Source organism: Stegodyphus dumicola, chromosome X2, assembly GCF_044657685.1.
Source record: "Stegodyphus dumicola isolate Sdum_Otavi_A_Nest chromosome X2, ASM4465768v1".
NCBI classification, from domain to species: domain Eukaryota; kingdom Metazoa; phylum Arthropoda; class Arachnida; order Araneae; family Eresidae; genus Stegodyphus; species Stegodyphus dumicola.
In genome coordinates, this window is record NC_140781.1 from 22,000,243 (window position 1) to 22,019,252 (window position 19,010).

Consider the following 19,010-nt stretch of genomic DNA (forward strand, 5'->3'; position numbering starts at 1 on the left):
TTTGGTACAGCCTTGAAAGAATATACATTTTGATTTTGGAAAATCCATCAACAATCATGTAGAGTTAATCTGTTTAAACAAAATGTGGCTATAAGTCATACCTACTCCTAATATATCTTCAAATTCAATCAAAAGAGCCTTTCACAAGTTGTGTGCTAAGCACAGTTTACTCAGTCCAGAAGTGACAATGGGAGAGCTTTCTGTAGTGTGGAAAAGTCGAATAGAATAACAGAAAGATCTGTTCACAGATGAACTGGTTTATTTGCTTGATTATGGCTATAATTTGAATCCAGGCTGTGAGATTTCCTGCATACCTGAAAGACTATGAAGTATAACGATATCTCTGTGAAGGGGGGTGTGGCGACATCATTTGCATTAATGAAGGGCCATCTCCTCGCATGCAATTTTCTTTTCACCAGAGTGGCAATATTAAGACTTCAAGAAGAAAAAGAACAATGATTGATTTTCTGTCTGTAAAATTCTACATCCAAAAAAGTAAATAAATATTAATCTTATTGGTGTCAAGAATGGTGTTTAACATTTCCTATGTTCTAGACTTTTACAGTGTTTAGCAACTTTACTACTGAGCTGCTGGGAAAGTGAGTTTGTAAACTTAAATGTGGATTAAAAAAAAAAAACATTTGCATAGATATTAGCAATGCTTTTGTTTAGCTTTCTTAAAACCCTTTGCTGTTACAGATGTGTTATCTACAGTTCATATGTTAAATTGCTGGTTTCATACTTGTTTGCATGTGCTTCTAGAAACAAAGCAAACTCTTGAAATTGAGCATATATTCAAACAAACATTAAAGCAAGTGAACCAGTTTGAATAAATCAATTTAATAACACTTTTCAATAAATTGTTGGTAGAATGCTTGTTTTAATAGGCAAAGTCATGTTTAGAGTGAAAATTCTTTGGAGTTTCTGGAAACAATTAGACCAAATGCAAGAGTATGGTGTCAGTGAGTGAATTTTTTACTTCACATACTGAATCTACCTCTCTTTCACAGTGTTTGGAAGGACATGTGGATCTTCCAAGGCTTTCAATCCAGTGTGATACACAATAATTAAGCCATTCCCTTTCTGATTCACCAATAATTTCATTCCAAAGTCATACACAAATTCATGCATGTGATTAACTTTCATTGTCTTCACAAGAGGACACTGAGCATCAGGTTACTAAAATAGCAGTTTGAAAGCCATCTAGACTTAAATGAAAGCCACTAGGCTATTAGTAGGCCTTGAGACAGACAAACAGACCACAAATACTACTCCAAAACGATAAAAGTTTTGTATCCCTTTCTACAGCTACAAGGCATGTGAATAAGTTATAAAAATCATAACACTTACTTTGTGATATAAAGCTTTTGCATCTTCATCATCAGGCGTAGGAGGCAAAGGTCGATTTGGAGCTTGACTAGCAACTGTAAAACAAAGTACATGATTAAATTACTTATGATAACATTTAAAGTTTCAAAATATTTCAAGAAACTATAATAAGAAATTGCTAGTTGATCAGTAAACCTCAAAGTGTGCACAACCTCAAAGGTTAAAATTTGCAAAACAAGGTTAAATAACCCTATCTTTTTTTTTTTTTTTTTTTTTTTAATGAATCAAATTCTGAAATCAGGTAAAATAATGCAGTGATGGACATTTACTGATATTATGAGAAGCTAAAAATGAATCAGAACATAACTATCACTCACTCACTCACTCACTCACACACACACTCACACACACACACACACACACACACACAAAAAAAAAAAAAAAAAAAAAAAAACCAGGATTACACTTACAACAGGTTCACTCACACCTTTTAAAAGGTAATTATATGTAAATTATATGTAACCACATTTAAACATGATCTTCTGCTTGATGACAATGCTGATATCTCTGAGCAGAATCAGCTGCCTGGAGAGCACTATTCAACAGCAGACTCTGATGTAGCATCTACCAGAACATTACCTTTTATCCCTACATGGGAGGGATCCAGCAGTAAAGAATTTCATTAATTTCGGAACTTCAACAACTAGAGTATTCTGCGCATCCTTTCAGTGCATTGAATAAGCCTGTATAATAATAAATTTTCTCCAACAGCACTTGAAAATGAAAGAAAGTGCACAGTATATACAAAGTGGCGTAAATAAGGGTATACAAGGAATGCCATCACATAGGAGCCTGAAGGCTTACAGAGCCTTTGAATGCACTGCTAAACTACATTTACATGTTTAAATTTAAAAGAAGACACATACACACACACACACATATATACATAAGAATCAATCTTCTTTTAAGTTTTTAAGGGCCTTCCACCTGCCTCATATATATATATATATATATATATGATGCAGACAGGGGTCTTTGGAAGCAGATGAAGAATTTAGTGCTGCATATACCCAAACTTCAACTATGGGTTTATTGTGAGAACAAGTTCTGAATTTCTTGAAGCGAGTATTTGACAAACAAAAAAAAAAAAAAAAAAAATGAAGGTACATTAGTCAGGACACCTGAAGTTCATTGAAATTTCCCAGATTTAGGAAATGATTTTATATTGCAGACAAATGTCTGATTTTCTCATAAATGAGAAAACAGCGAGTTTGTTAAGGTTATTACTTTTGGGCACTGTCGACTTCACACCAGTTTTCATTTTAAAACATTGCAACACATTTTTTTTTAACATATATCTTATGATAATGGTTCAATCCAAAAAAATCTTTAAAAAGGATTGATACCTCTCTTCTTTATATTCATGTTTCCTACTTTTACAAATTTTTCACATTTTTTTTTTTTTTTTTTTTTTTTTTTTCTATGTTGTCAGTCTTGAATGGCTTATAATTCTTCTGATGCAAATTAATTTCAAAACTAATTTTTGTGTATATAATTTTAGGAGAAAATACCTGAGTCTCTTTGCTTAATTAATTTTTCAAACTGATAATGAAATTTTATTCAATATGATTCATAAGGTATTGATGTAAATACAGGGGTTGGACAAAAATATGGAAACACCTTTAAAAAAACATGTTTCTTTGCTTAATATGGTGTAGGAAACCCGTTGGCATCCAAAACAGCTTGCAGTCTGCTCGGAATGGATAAATACAGTTCCTGTATGTTTGCCAAGGGAATATTATACCATTCTTCCTGCAAAATGGTAGCAAGTTCAGATAACGATGTTGGCGGTGGATAACGAGAACGCACTTTCCGTTACAATGTAGACCACAAAGGTTCGATAATATTCAGGTCTGGTGACTGTGGTGGCCAGGGGAGATGGGACAACTCATCCTCGTGCTCCGAAAACCAGTCCTGGACAATGTGAGCTGTGTGAACAGGGGCTTTGTCGTCTTGGAAGACACCATCACCATCGAGGAACAAAGTTTGTACCATGGGATGAACTTGATCAGCCAAAATGTTCACATGAGTCTTGGCAGTCATGTGCCCTGACACAGTTATCATGGGGCTAGCAGAGAACTACGATATGGCTGCCCAAACCATAACAGAACCCCCGCCATGTTTCACTCTTGGCAACAACAGTCTGTATTATAGGCTTGAGATGGCGTTCTCCAGACGTAAACTCGGCCAGAAGTGCGAAACAATGTGAAAGAAGACTCGTCAGACCATATTACTCGCTTCCACTGCTCTATAGTCCAGGCTTTTATGACTTAAACACAACCTTTTCCTGTTACGGGCATTAGCATCCCTGATGAGTGGCTTCTCAATTGCAGCACGGCCAGCAATTCCCTGTTTATGAAGCTCCCTTCTAATTGGTTTGGTACTCACAGGGTTCGGTAACACAACATTCATTTCAGCAGTAACTTTTGCAACTGTGGTCTTCTTATTTTTCATCACAATTGCCCTTAATGATCGTCTGTAACGATCACTCAGGACACACTTTCGTCCGCGCTGTGATTTAGAAGATGATGTTTTTCCGCTTTTCAAATATGCGGAATAAATCTTCGATACAGTACCTCTTGAAACACTAAACACCTCGGCTACCTTGCTTACGGAAGCACCTACCATACGTGCTCCAACAATTTGCCCACGTTCGAAGTCTGTTAACTCTGACGTAATGCAATGACAACCTCACATAACAGTACTCCGACAACAACTGAACTGTTTAGCACATTTACGAAGTTGTATAGGTGGCGTCAGTAGTCAAAAACGCCAGCGCCACCTACATATTTCATTAAAATCAATCTTTCTTTTCAAACATGTATTTCACAAGGTGTTTCCATATTTTTGTCCATCCACTGTATATTTGAACTTCTTGCATCGCATAGAAGAAAAGCTACATTATAGCGAATGATAGTTATTATGAATACTGACCTAATATAGACTCTCATCAGTTGTAAGCCTTTCATACTAGTCAGTGTAATAGAATGGCCATTACAAAAAGCATGGATTGTGTTAACATTTCTAGCTCGTTTTTCTTAGAAGCTGAACTACTTAGACATTTACTTTCAGAGAAAATATAAAGAGGCCTATGGCAATCAGCTGTTTTACATACACAATGAATGTTTTCCTGAAAATTCACAAGACCCACTAAAAGCTTTTCATAAGCTTTTCCAAATAAGAATCATTGGAAATTCATTGGTACAAAGTCCGAAATACGGACTCGTCGGAGTTTCAGCGATTCTGGATTTGGAACTTTTCAAGATATTAGATCATCAGCTTAAATCTAGTAAGATGGCATGTAGAAATTATAAAATGAAAAATATGAAATTTTTATTTATGAAATAATGAAGTATTTATGATCTAAAGGGTATCAAAATTTACAACCCCCCCAAAATCTTACTATTTATTTGTTTACCTTATTAGCATTTCTTTCAATGTAAGTTGTTTAAGTTGCTTCATTTTTTTTGTGCTAATACTTTCTCCTTAATTTTGTAGACAGGCATAATCTCTTGTTCAGTTACACTCTTTAAATCCTGTAACTACTGTTTCGAGAATACCGATTAACTTGTCAGTTGAAATTTTCTCATTTTCAGTAAATTCCCTGTCACTTTCTTCACTATCGGTCGTGGTATTTTCTGGATTTAGAACCATACTACATATTTTGCCATTCATTAATTGACTAATGATTGAGAGGCATTGTAATTACAACGAAAAACTTCTTTTATATCATCTTCATTTATTACTGCTTCTCCACATTTCTTTACAAAATCTGTTAATTAGAAATTTGACCTTTGTTTTGCTATATCCGAAAACTTTTAAAATTAGTGGCTATCATCATCGAATTTAGCTATACTTCACTATACATATTTGGCTATGCATCACGAGCTTGGCTACTAATGACAAGTTGTTCCATTAAATTTTATCTTGCTTCTATAGTGCACTAAAATATGCACTGAAATGTATTAGTTTAGTTATTTATTATACTTATGTCTATTTCTTGCACATGCTTAAAGCTTATCTAAGTGACGAATATACAAATTCCCGCATATACTTAAGGCTTATGGAGGGCCGGCGCTAGATATCTTACTAGCCAATGCAGTCTTTGCGGGTCATGAATTCTGCTACCAAGCATCTTCCTTTGTTTTCCCTAAATTCTGCTGCCCGTTTCTGGGTTTATGTGAATAAGAAATTAATTATTCGTAATTCAAAGAGCACTAAATGTAATCTTTTGGCCTATGAGTATCATAAAATAAAATTCATTTTTAGCATATGGAAATAAATTTTTTCTCGTCAACATTTCTCAGCACATTTAACTTAAATCTGTAATCATCGCCAAGCATAATGTCAACATACAAGGTTACCATACTCTTCGTTATTCAATTACTAATATAAAAAAAAAATGTTTAAGCATCACTACATGAGTCATTACTCAAGTTGTCTTGTGTTGATAAACATGCAGTGATGAAAGCAAAATATAATAAATAATGATTCAGAAGCTTGGCGTCAGAGATAAATAAAAAGAGTAAGTGTAAATTCAACGATGTATCCATGTAAAGTGTTTCAGTTTCAGATGTAAGCCAAGCAGGCAATGTGGCAGCTACAGAGCCAAGTTATTGATGACACAAATTTATGCTAAAATGATTGTTTCTTCAATAACAAGATGTTTTATTTAGTGTCAAAGTGAAATTAAGAATTGGGACTCTCTGGATGTTTTATTATGTGCGGAGGGAGGGAATAAAATGCACATGCGTAAAGCCTATGAGAAGAGATGCTGGTAGTGGTTTTGAGGTCCTGATTTTAGATCATTCCAGATAATGGACGTCCGGATTTTGGACTTTGTACTGTATTACTTAAAACCGTCTTATAAGGCTTTTCTCTGAAATTTTGTACAAATGTTTAGCCTTAAAAAGACATTTTTGTGCCACCCAATTGGGCACAGGTTAGCGATGCTGACTGCTATAGCAAAGGGCCTGGGTTCACATCCTGGAGATGGCATGAATATTTGTAAATGCATAGTGTCTGTGCACTTTAAAATATGCGGCAAGCCGGAAGTCCTCCCATGAAACTGGTGGTAGGGAAGAGGGGTAAGAGACCTTCAAACCTGTTGCCCTGGAGTGCTCTTTATCAAACTTGTGTGCAGAACTGAGCGAAGTTGTACTTTCAAATTTGTGCAAAAATTCTTCAGTGAAATTGAAATAGATATTCAGTCTACTTTCAGTGCTGATATTTTTTACAAGAGAAGTTTAGGCAAATGTTTTTAAACAACTGGTACGGTGCTCAAGGCTTTTGCCAATGACAGGTGCAATCTTGCACTTACAACAATGAATTTTGTTGTTCTGGAGTTACTCCCAGACAAGTTAAATAAGTCACAACAAAGAATTTTTTTTTTTTTTTTTGTACACATTTGTATTAGATATGTTTTATGTGCATGTCTAATCAGAGTCAACCCGAGGTTTAGCCAAATAACAAGAGGTGCAAAATTAAATTACAACAAATTAATGCTTTGAAGACAGTGGCCAAAATATATGTCACAATTGCAATGTCATTAAAAAAAAACTCCAACTGAAATATCAGCTAGGACCCACTTAATGCTGTTTTTGTCGCAAGTGACCTGGTGGTAGTTTTGACAAAGCTTGCACAAAGCATTATTACAATTTTCACTTTTATAGCCAACTACATAGCAATGAGCAAAGTGATGTTGCCATGACAGAACACTTTATTATGTGCAAAACACTGACAAATCACAGGAGGTGAAGGTCAAGATCACATGCTTTGTGTTAATCAATTGAGCTTCGTTTCGTATTTTGGTTTGTCTGACAGCACCTATTCTGATCTAATTATTCAGTGAGAATTTCTTCTGAGGGTTTTATGTCTAGAGACTTTTACTATCCTGACTAATACAAGCCATTTTTAGAAAAAGTGACGAAGGTTTAGAATTTGATGTTTCCACAAGCAGGTCACCAGAAAAAATTTTTCTTTTGTTCAAACACTTTTGAATGAGAAATGTTCATCACATTCAGGTCACCAATAAATGCAGTAGCTGCTACATCAGAGAAATGCTATTTATGTGTTTAAGAATTATCAGTACTACATTTTAATGAAAGTGATTTTAATACATATAAGACATCCAGTTTCTAAAACAACATTATTCTAATATATTATTTTTTTACTGTTGCCATTCCAGTCTACAAAATGTTTCAGAAACAAAACAATTGCATATCATTTGTAGAGGTTACAGGTGACGGTTTTTGTAAAACACTTGATGGTCTGGTAATGACAAGAAAATGAGAAGACTGGTCTGATACACTTCCTACTGATTCGGTTCTTGGTATCCTTGGCCGTTGAATTTCAAAATTAGTTTTAGTATCCATGCTTAAAACTACGAGAAATTCGGACATGACAGCCACACCTATCACAATACCTCACCCTTCAACTACCAGGACCCTTCTTTCCAGAAGTATGGATCACCATGCACGGCAAACATGTATGCAGTTTTCTCAACATGGCAAGCCAAGGACAAGAAAGTTGTGACAGCATCTCACAACGAGCCTCATCCTCTGAAGAGGTAACCACAAGGAAAAAAATCCGAAAAAAGTTAAATCAAAGTGGAGGTGAATGGGAAAAGAAGATAACTGGAGCTACAGGATCATGACACCTGCCTCACCAAGATGATGATCAGACAGCCTGAGCCTTGGGATTGCCATACCCGTATTTACAAAGATTGAGCCCATGAGAGCCAGAAATTGTTGAATTGCAAATTAAAAATTATTAAATTAAATAGCTAGAAATTGTTGAATTGCAAATTAAAAATTATCTTTCTTCAAAAAAGCAATAAATGTATATTTTAAATACTTATAAATCAAATCTAGCTAGATTTTGTAACCATTTAGTCTGTGAAATTTCATTATTGAAGATTCAATAAATCTAAATATTAATTCAATAAAATTGGAAGGAACCCTTGTTTTAAAATGAGACACAACTTTTAAGGTCACATAATTAATATATATATATTAAATAGAAATATCTCAAGTAAAGTGAATAAATTATTTAATGGAGTTTTACAGACCTTTCAAATTAGATAGATAACTTATTGAGATAATAAATATATTTTACATAACAAAAATAAATTTAATGAAACTGGATCATTACAACATTTTAATGTGTATGTTTAGTTAACTTTAAATAATATACATATTCTAAATTACAGTTAAACATTTCACAGCTCTGAAAGGAACTAGTATTTCAAAGACTGTTTAGAAGCAATATGAAATATCATAAACAGGTTCTTCAAAGCAACCAGTTCTACAAACGATCAAAATCATCTAGAATGGTGAGTGATCGTATTAGAGACTGCTCACTATCTTCCTGCAACTCCAAACCCCTGTCATTCTATATCAACTTGTAAATATGTAAATATGTATATAGAAATATATGTACGCAGATTTATGATATACAATATATTACAGCCTAAAACTCTCCCACATTTATTAAGGACATAACCATCCTTTGAAAGTCATCAATTTGTATAAGAAAAGAAATACGGTAAAGTAAAACATAAAATTAGGCAAAGCAATAAACTTGTGTTTGGCGTAGGTTCCAGTCATGATTCAGTCTTGGGTCTTGACTAAAATCAACACCAAACACAAGGTTGTTGCTTTACTTAATTACCAATTTCTTAATGAAACACTTCTCAGTTGTGAAATATCTTATACTATTCCTCAATGCCATTTCTAAGCTATACTTTTTCAGCAATTTTCTTTCTAGTTTCATAGTATGTATCTATAGGAAAGAAGTTTCTCCTAGATAGATACCTTATCCTTCAACTACCAGGACCCTTCTTTCCAGAAGTATGGATCACTATGCATGGATCACCATGCACAGCGATTCAAAATTCTGTCAGATCAGCTACAACTTTCACATTCATCTCAATCAATTTTGGGAATATCTGCTCATTTCTATCATATTCATTCTACATATAACACAAGGATAGCTGTAATATAAAATAATCAACAGCATGCCTCTTTTCATACCTAAAAATCCATCTACTTCGTGAATAGCTTATTTAAACAGTGGCTATTATTACATAGTTTGATTACATTATTTAAACAGTGGCTATTATTACATAGTTTGATTACATAAAACCATATATAACTCCTGAAAAAAGAAAAAAATAGCAATGATAAAAGACAGCATTTAATGAACCAATCAAAATTCATGAAGAAAAGAAGCAGCAGTTTCCCTTGAAGCTTTATTTAAAGATCCTTACCTTTCTGAACTAATGCTCTTAAAGTATCTGTGTTATAACAATCAGGTGGTCTAAAAAATAAAAAAAATAAATAAAAAGATTTAAAAAAAAACATTAAATATAAAAAATACAAGTATTCACTTTTCTAAATAAATTCAGTGTTTTATACATTGGAGTATTTAGCACACAATATATGCTTCACTTAATAGATCACTGTGTATAAAAGAATGTTTTATATATTTATGTATATAAGTTGAAAGAAGGAAACTGAATTTGAGATATGACAGAATGCATGCTCTAAGAAGAGAAATCCACCTGCTCTCAGTGACTGTCATAGCTTTGGCAAACATTATAGTTTAGAAATCTATACTCAATATCAAAGAGATAATGAAGTATGCAATAGTTCAGTGGATGAATGATAAAGTTTGCTACCGAAAATTATTTCAATTTATGTTTAACCGAGAGTTCTATAAAGTCAAATTAAACACTTCTAGCATAAAAAAGGCAGAAGAAATGTCTAAGCTATATGTAGGATCCATATGAACTCTTATAGTAGTAGCAGACCTGTATTGATTTTGTAAAATAAGATTATCCAGGAGTTTCTGTGGTGTGATAAATGGCACATTCTTTCACCACAATGAATTCCATCCATGAAATAAATGATCACCGAAAGTCTGATAGATGACCCTCATGAGTTCTCGACAATAGTTTCTCAGTGACTACTCTGAGTTAATACACTGTAAATGCATGGGAATTTTGTGGATTGGGCATAAGGTTCAGTTTCAATAAGAATGCATTACAAATAGGATTTATTTAACTTTATACAAGATTTCCAAAATATTAAAAAAGAAACTAAACACCATAAGAGTAAATTTTAATTATGATTATGCTTTAAAACAGTTTTCCACACACAAAGGAGGCTTTGTTCACATGCTGGGCAAAAATACAGGATATGCTTGCACAATGAGATTTTGCATATACACGCACTATCCTAATTGTCTCTATTTAATTTGTCCAACACAAGAATTTCAATTATATGCAGTAATGCAGTATGCTGTAGAGTATTGCCTGTGTTGCAATACTCCTCTTTAATGACTGGTTTGAAAATGCATTCATTAAAGTAGTCAAAGTATTACTCATAACAGCAAAATCTGATAACCTTCTCCTAATTCCTGATAATGCTTCAGGACACGGTAGTGAAGTCCACATAACATTGCAACATTGTTCATGGGGTTAGTTTCAGGAAAAGTTAAGTAAATATGATTGATGATGTCTTTTATGCAGTGTAAGCAAGGAGATTAGAATAGATGGAATAAGCACAATGTTACAAAAGTGAAGCCAACAAAAATGTCACTAACATGACTTACTATGGCAACTATATGGTGTAGAGGTATGACTACAAAATATATTGTTAAATAAAATTACACTGACTTTAAAAAAATCGGGAGCCTCAGGAAGTGTCTTTAGGTATAATTTGCAAAACATACCATTGAAATTTTCATTGGTCTTCTAGGTTGTACCACGTATACATTTGTTTTATAGTAAACATATACACATTTTCATGTACCTAGATTTCATTTAATTTGAAACAATTACTTATAATCATTGTTAATTTTCCTTGACTAATTAAATTAGACTGAGAGACTTTTAAATGTCTAATGATGAACAGCTAGCATGTAGCTTTCTTCAACCACCTTGATGCAGATATAGCATACCCTTGTTGGTCATGGTCCCTTTTTTTTATGGAATAGCTTTTCTCCAAGTAATGAAATTTTTTTTTTCGGGGGGGGGGGGGAGTACCACTTTTTTTAACTTCCCAGTTACAGATGAGAACAATAGTTCTGAAAATTTATAAACAAACTGAATAAAACAGGTTAATAGCCACACCAGATTTCTTCAAAATAGATTTTGTAAGCAATGTGCTAATACAACCTGTGTTAAAAAAGTTCGGTGAATGATGTCATAGTGCTCATAGTCACAATAATATGCAACCGGCACATCCTGTGTTAGCCATGTCAAGATTGGTCTGGACCAGCTCCCAAGCGGTGGCACAACGAGCATGTTTATCATGCACAAACAGCTCATTATAAAATGGTCTTTCACATGTGGTCGGAACTCAAAATGGATCTATGAACAAATATGCTGTTCTGTTTCAAACTTGGAAAATCACTGAATGAAACTCATGAAATGCTGATAACAGTTCATAAAGAATGTGCTGTCAGTTTGAAGTGCACGAGTGCTTAAATGCTTCTGAGAAGAATGGGACACCACACCTCCCTCCAAAGTGTTCAGACTGCAACTTCATGCACCCCGGACATCGTACAGAAAGTGAAAAAATTTGTGGTCAACAAGTGACCACAACCCAAAGGCAAGCATTAGCGTATGGAATGGTGGGTCCAGGGTCGCCAAAAAGGAAGAAGGTGTGAAGTGAGAAATACCATACCACTAAAATGCTGATAGGAGTTCTTTGAGTCTGAGGTCTCATTCATAAACAATTCCTCCATGTTAAATGGCACCATGTTAAATGCTGGTACATGCATAGAAATACTGAAAAGTCTGCTGCAATGGATCAGGCGGGTATCACCCCCAGTATGCCAAGCAAGGCAACTAGACACACACCCCAACAATGCCTGTCCACACACATTCTCTTTCTGGTGCAGCAGTTCCTGGCCAATAGGGGAGCGGTGTACCTGAATTAACCACCTTACCCCCCACATTTGTGTCTCCCGGACTTTTTGTTGTTGCCAAGTTAAAATCCGCCCTAAAAGGCCAGAGGTTTTTGAACATTTCAGACATCAAATGTAAGGTTACAACCTAGCTGAAAGCAATTCTTAAAGATGACTATGCCAGGAGTTTCCACGACTCTTACAGCAGTTTCCAGATGTTCATTAACACCAATGGGGATTACTTCAAAGGAGAGTAACAGCTATAAGACAATCCATTGTAACTATAGACACATTCACCGAACAGACAGAGGTTGTGGGATTGTGGAGACAGCCACTGGACAGCAGTTGGTCTTCCCTTATGTATCAACTACAACCAATCATATTTAGCAGCAGGCGAATCCCTACATTCACAAATGTAACCCTTGTGCTTTGTGTGAATGCATATGAATAAGAAATGAATTCCCAACTATAGTCATAGAATATGTGAGAAAAGGTCAAAGGATTTATTTTGCTGCCCTACTATCAAATGTATCACTTTTGATAAAACAAAGGCCAGATTGATCACCAAAATTTATGCTGGCCCTGACTAAAACTCCTCCTCTCCCCCCCTGAAATCTGCTCTTTGAAAATAACTACGACATGTTAGTTCTCTCATGCTAAATAAGAAATGTTTTCCTCAGCTCTATGCTAAATCTTGTCTTACCTGTGAACATAAAGATTATTGATATTCATCTCATTTCTGCATTCTAAAACACACTGTCTTAATCTCCACTTTCATCATTCGACAATTTTGAGCATAAACATTGCTTCTCGGCTTATAGTTCTACATCATATACAACAATGAAGCATTTATAACAATGCATACCACCTTGATGCTAGCCTATACAGTCATATTGTCAAATTTTAATAAAAATACCAATAAGAAATTCTTGGTCAGGATAATTATTTATTTACAACCTAGTCTTTGCCTTGTAGTTTGTTTCTAGAATTTGGCACTGATTCTACAATCTATTATTGACATACCGGAAAACTGTGCATAAGCTATTCTATACAATACTAATAATCACTCAAGAGCACAACAGTTTCACCACTTATATTGTATATATGATTTAAGATGTAAAATGAGTCATGAAAACAAATCCTCATGTCATTTTGTAGTAAAAAGTAATCATTAATAACAATTCTTCAGAAAGAAGTCAAAACCATCCTCTTGGGATTATTTCAGATATTCAGAGGGCTTAATTTAGAAGTCAAACAACAAAAATCAGCGTTATATTTTCAAATTTTCAAAGGACTAGTTTCGACAGTTTTACCGAACCATTATCCTCAGATGCAAAAGTGCGAATGAACGAGATAAAATATAATGATAAGATAAGAAAGCCTGGACAGGAGATAAGCTACTGGCGCCATCTGTTGATGAAACCAGAAATAAAACTTAATTTCTTTAAAGGCTGAAGGCAAAGATATCCATCTTTGAATCTTTGGAATGAAACTAGAACAGAAAGAATTTTTTTAAATGTGAAATGCCTCTAGAAAATCCAGTTCTCTCCAATGGAAGATATTTTTTGAATAATTTTGTCAGCAGAAAAATTGAAAGTGTGATTTTCGGACAAACAATGTTGGGCAACAGAAGACTTTTGTGTTTCTTTTTTTCTAACATATGCCTCATGTTTCTTAACACGAAATTTTAAGGCTCTCTTATTTTGGCCAATGTAAATTAAACCACACTGGCAAGGAATCCTGTAAATACCCCAGGAATTCATATCCGGAATGGGGTTCTTGAATATGGAACTCGGAACTTTATTGATGAGAGAATAAACAACCCGAAAATTAAATTTCTGCAAAATACGTGCAACTTTATAGCTAATTTATGGAAAGAAGGGAATGGCAACAGAATTTTTAAAATCTCCTAAAACAACAGTGTGCCTTTTGGTGTGTCGAGATGAGAATTTTTAGCTGCTTGATTAATAAAGTTGGGTGAAAAGCCCCTGTCAATAGCTATTGCTTTTAAATAATTTAGTTCTTCATCAAGAGATAGTTTGGAGGAGCAAACTTGAAGAGCACAGAAAACACAGGAATTAAATGAAGCAAACTTTTGTTTAGTCAGATGACATGATTTGAAGTGTGGTGGAAGGCAAACATCCTGTCGAGGCTTTCTTAATCCTATCATTATATCTAATGTCGTTCATTTGCACTTTTGCAGCTGAGGCTGTTCATTTGGTAAATTTCAAATTTCATTTGGCTGATTTTTGTTGTTTGATTTTTAAATTCATATTTGTTCAGCGTGTTATTGTATCTTAATTATTGATTAAGATACAATAACACTGTTAAGCTGTTAAGCATTCAGGAACAGGCAGGGAGCCTTAGTTTTCAAGATACTAGCAAGATTATCATTATAATAACATATAATAGGAGCAGACAAAATTTATTCAACACTTTAAATATTGCATATAGAATAATTTCACATTTTTTCTGCAAATTATATGAATATCAACATTATATCTAGTAGATTGAGATTTTAGTTCCATGTGTTAACGTTGGATTAAACAAAGAAAACTGCTTTGTTGACTGCTGTAATTCAGAACTTTAACGAAACATCAAAATTTTGGAAAACTTTGCCTCTTCATCAAGGTCATCCTTTGCACTGATTAAATAATTAATCCTTATCACAGCATTATTTTATAGCTATTTTACTATTCTTTAAATATGCAAAGAAATTAAAATATGCTATACCACACGGGTAATTTTTTGTAAAGAGACAATGTACATGCTCATATGAAAAATATGAACATGCTAACCCCCCAAAAAACAACTTAAGTGGGGGAGCAGTGACCTAAAAAGTTTAAGAAAACAGCACTTATGTCTAAAGTTCTTTTATTTACTTATAATGCATTATTCCAGAATTTTTGTAAATTCAATACTTGAGTTATATTGACTTGGTATTTTCATGCAAGTCTTATTATTTTTATAACACATTAAAGTTGAAAACTGAAGCAACCTTATTTTACTCATGACTTTTTTATCTGTATAAAAAAACAAAATAACCAGTCATTGAAGTAGCTATTTTTTTTAAGAAATTATATTTACAGGAAATAAAAAATGCATCCTGTAAATCTATAATGAAGTATATCTGCTATAATTTTTTTTTTAAATATTTATCGCACATCTTAAAATACATTCTTCTGCCCTCCCCCAAAAAAACACTAGTGACTGTTTTTAATGCAATTAAATATGGATAAAACTCATACACAGGTAATGAAATGATTAAAATTCAAGGCCATAATCTAAAACAGTGGCTAGCCATTGCACATTGATTTAAATCAGTAACTGGTGAAACTCCCACTTGTAATGATGCATGCTTGTAAATGTTGAGGTAAGGAGTGGTTTTGGTTTATTAGATTATGGCAAAGCACTCGAGGGCTATCTGCCTTAAGGGAGGGATGCCTTCGTGGAGGACTTTTTAAGGGAAACCAGCTCGTATGCACGTTACATGTGGGGAAAACCAAGAAACACCCATGCAGCCAGCCCGTTCGTGGAATTCAAACCTCAGACCGAACTACCAGTGTTCAGTGACATTACCGCTCGGCTGCTGGTGGGTATGAGGTAAGGAGTGATAAAAATTAATAATGTTATCTGCAATACATTCCACCAGGTATTCCTCAAATGTTTCTCCAGATCTGTGACATTTCACGGTGCCCAAAAATAGTGGTTTACCATATTCCATGCATGTTCAATTGGCTAAAGGTCTGGTGACTTGCTGGCCAAGGAAAAGAAGCAAAAACTTGGAGACAGTCTAAAGATAAGTCAGCTGTATACAGTCTAGCACTATCCTGTCAGCAAACTGTTCCAGCATGGCGTGCTATGAAGAGTAACAAAAACAGCCACAGGAAGACATCAACAGACTGTTCAGCTGCTAAAGTTGTTTGGAGGGTGACTTAGTCAACTTGCTGTCGAAAAAGATAGCACGCTGCATCATCACACCAGAGGTCATGGCTGTGCGCTTCTGTAAATCAAAAAAGGTGATCGGGACTGCTGTCCCTGGCACCTCCACACATGGACATGATAGTCATCAAGACTGAAATGGGATTCGCCACTGAACACTATGCGATGCCAATCAGCAGGCCACCACACTAATTGGCTACGACACCAATAAATGACTATTAAAGGCTAGTGTGAAAGCAATGATACCTCAGCACCATGAGATGGTGGAAGGTGTCATGAGAAGGAACAGGCTGTAGCATAGTGAAGAAAGATTCCATAGGGCAGTTTGGGCCTGTTGCACAATTATTTGTTCTTGCCTTGGATTCCTGCATTTACACCTTCCAGAACCTTGATTCCGCCACTGAGTACCTTGGAGCCAACACTGTTGCCAGCACCTTTGCACAGACATCTCCAGACAGTGCACATGCCAGCATATTGTTCGATATGATCAGCCCGATTCAAGCACCTCTACTATGTGTCATACTATACTTAGACTTACTATATTATGCGTCTCTACTATACTTAGACAATGTCATAACAACATTATTAGTTATGTCTCCAGGGAACTGAAACACTGACAGTGCGAAATAATAGATTGTCCACAACTGTTACCTGTTTTATAGTTGTAAAGTGGAAATGCATGCTATGGCCAACTCACTGGCCTTGAAACCTGAATCATTTACATACTTGGAATGAAGGTGTTTCCATACAAAATTAAGATTATCAGATTATTTTTGAAGAGTGCTTTTTTTGGCAAAAGAGTGTAAAGACAATCTGAAATTTATGTATAAGAAGAGGTAATCAGTGAACATACAAGGGCCGTGGTGGATCTGATGCCAACAGAGTACCATCATTTTGAACTTGTCCATCATCATCATCATCGTCGTCGTCATCATCATCAGAATCAGAAACAATAGGAGGTGGAGGAGGAGGGAATTCAGGTGAGCTTCCATTCAAAGTAGAATATTCGTCACATGGCACAGCAGGCAGCAAATTACTACTCAGAGGGCTGGATCCAGAATTATTATTTTCTAGCATGGACATGTCTGTCAAATGGGATGCCAGGATATCTAAATCCTGAAACAATTAAGAGCTATTAAAATAAATTTACAAAATGGGGGAAAAAATGCAAATCACAGAAAGGTTTAAGTTAAAACAGCAGTGCTAAAATAAAATGTTCAGCAGCATATTGAGATTCTTCACCTATAATTATTCCTATTCTTTTTCAGGTTTTCTTGTTCTCTTTCTGTGTTATCAGACTGATCTCATTTTTGTCAATCAAGTGTTAATGGAATGGCAGAATTGGATGTACTGTAATGTCATAAACACCAGAGAGTAATTTTGAACATTTTGTATAAAATGTTCTATAATTCCAGACTTTTAGAAACCTTATAGTAACTGCAGTATTTTAGAAGCAAAACATGAGGCAGAGTTAAAAAAATCATGATGAAGAAATTTTATTACAACGTAAGAAGAAATACAAGAAAGTTTTCAACTGAAAATAGTGCATAAGTCTACAAGAAATATTTGTAGCAATTACTTTTTAAACATTAGAAGCAAACAGCTTAGACTGTAATCTAAACAAAATTAGTATTTTTTAATGGACTACAAAAGTAACAATTTTTGATAAGTACATGGCTTAAACCATATATTAAACATAAGCAGTCTTCCAGTTAAATAAAGGCAATGGCTTAGTGTTAGGTCGGCAAAGTAGTGCCCACCCCCCGGCAGCACTTTATTAGGAGCGACAAAATCCCTACTGTTGAATTAATATTAAGGAGACTAGAGAAGATACTTATCCACAAAAATAGTGTACCTGAAAATATCCACAATACTTTGCGCAGTAGCTATCTACTACACAAAGTATATGTTCCACTGCACTTCTAAACTTAAAAACATTTTGAATTCAAAAATTTCATTCTTTGTTGGTGTACGCTGGCTTAGATGGAAGATCAACAAGTGTCAACTTTTCACAGTATAGACAAATATAAATATGTTGTCTACCTAAAGTAAGGAGATACAAGACATGTATGAGGTGAAACAGGTCTAGGTATGTAATGCCATTAGTATTTCCTTTTTGAATTCCTTAAACTGTTTTCACAACAACAGATTTGATGGCAATTTATCTCCACCTACTGAAACTGGTGACAACTGATCATTGATCACATGGAGAATTTATTGTAGGTTTTCAATTAACAAACACATTTGTTAATTGATTTATTTAATAAATTGAATGTAATAAGTAATTACCTGAAATCAAAAGATAAATAACTGATAATATCAAGTATCATTTATGAAGTCTATTAGCATGGGATGAATTGTTTTGAATTCATTATTGGTCTATTTAAAGTTTTGTACAGCACTGTCACTAGTTATATACAAAGTGCTGGAATAGTTATCCAACTATTTTACTGTTAGATAATAATTAGTAAGTAATGCATTATAATCTGTCAATGTGAGTTCTAGAAAATCTAAATACTAACATTAAAAATGAAAAATAATAACAACAGTTTTAATATAATAAAAGTTATAAATAAGCGTGTAAGAGTTATAAATAAAGTTACAATAACAAAAGATTCAATTTTTTCCTTGACACAGCATCTAAAAATTAAAAAGAAAAAAGAAAGTGGGGCTTTGCACCAAAATAAAAGTCAGGAAAGAAAATAATTAAAAAAAATGAGGGGCTATTTTAAAATATGTGTAAGTTTCTATTTCCAAAATGTCAG

At 34.3% G+C, this 19,010-nt stretch overlaps 1 protein-coding gene across 2 annotated transcripts in view; it reads right to left on the reverse strand.

Annotated features, from left to right (window-relative positions):
* Positions 1–19,010, reverse strand: part of LOC118190690 (serine/threonine-protein kinase mig-15-like) — a 242,142-nt gene that overhangs the window by 109,107 nt on the left and 114,025 nt on the right. For both annotated transcript variants that reach the window (XM_085810039.1, XM_085810040.1), the window contains exons 16-18: positions 17,099–17,361; positions 9,659–9,708; positions 1,351–1,424 (exon numbers count right to left, since the gene is read on the reverse strand). In XM_085810039.1, coding sequence (XP_085666165.1) covers positions 1,351–1,424; positions 9,659–9,708; positions 17,099–17,361 — 387 coding nt within the window. The remainder of the gene's footprint in view (positions 1–1,350; positions 1,425–9,658; positions 9,709–17,098; positions 17,362–19,010) is intronic.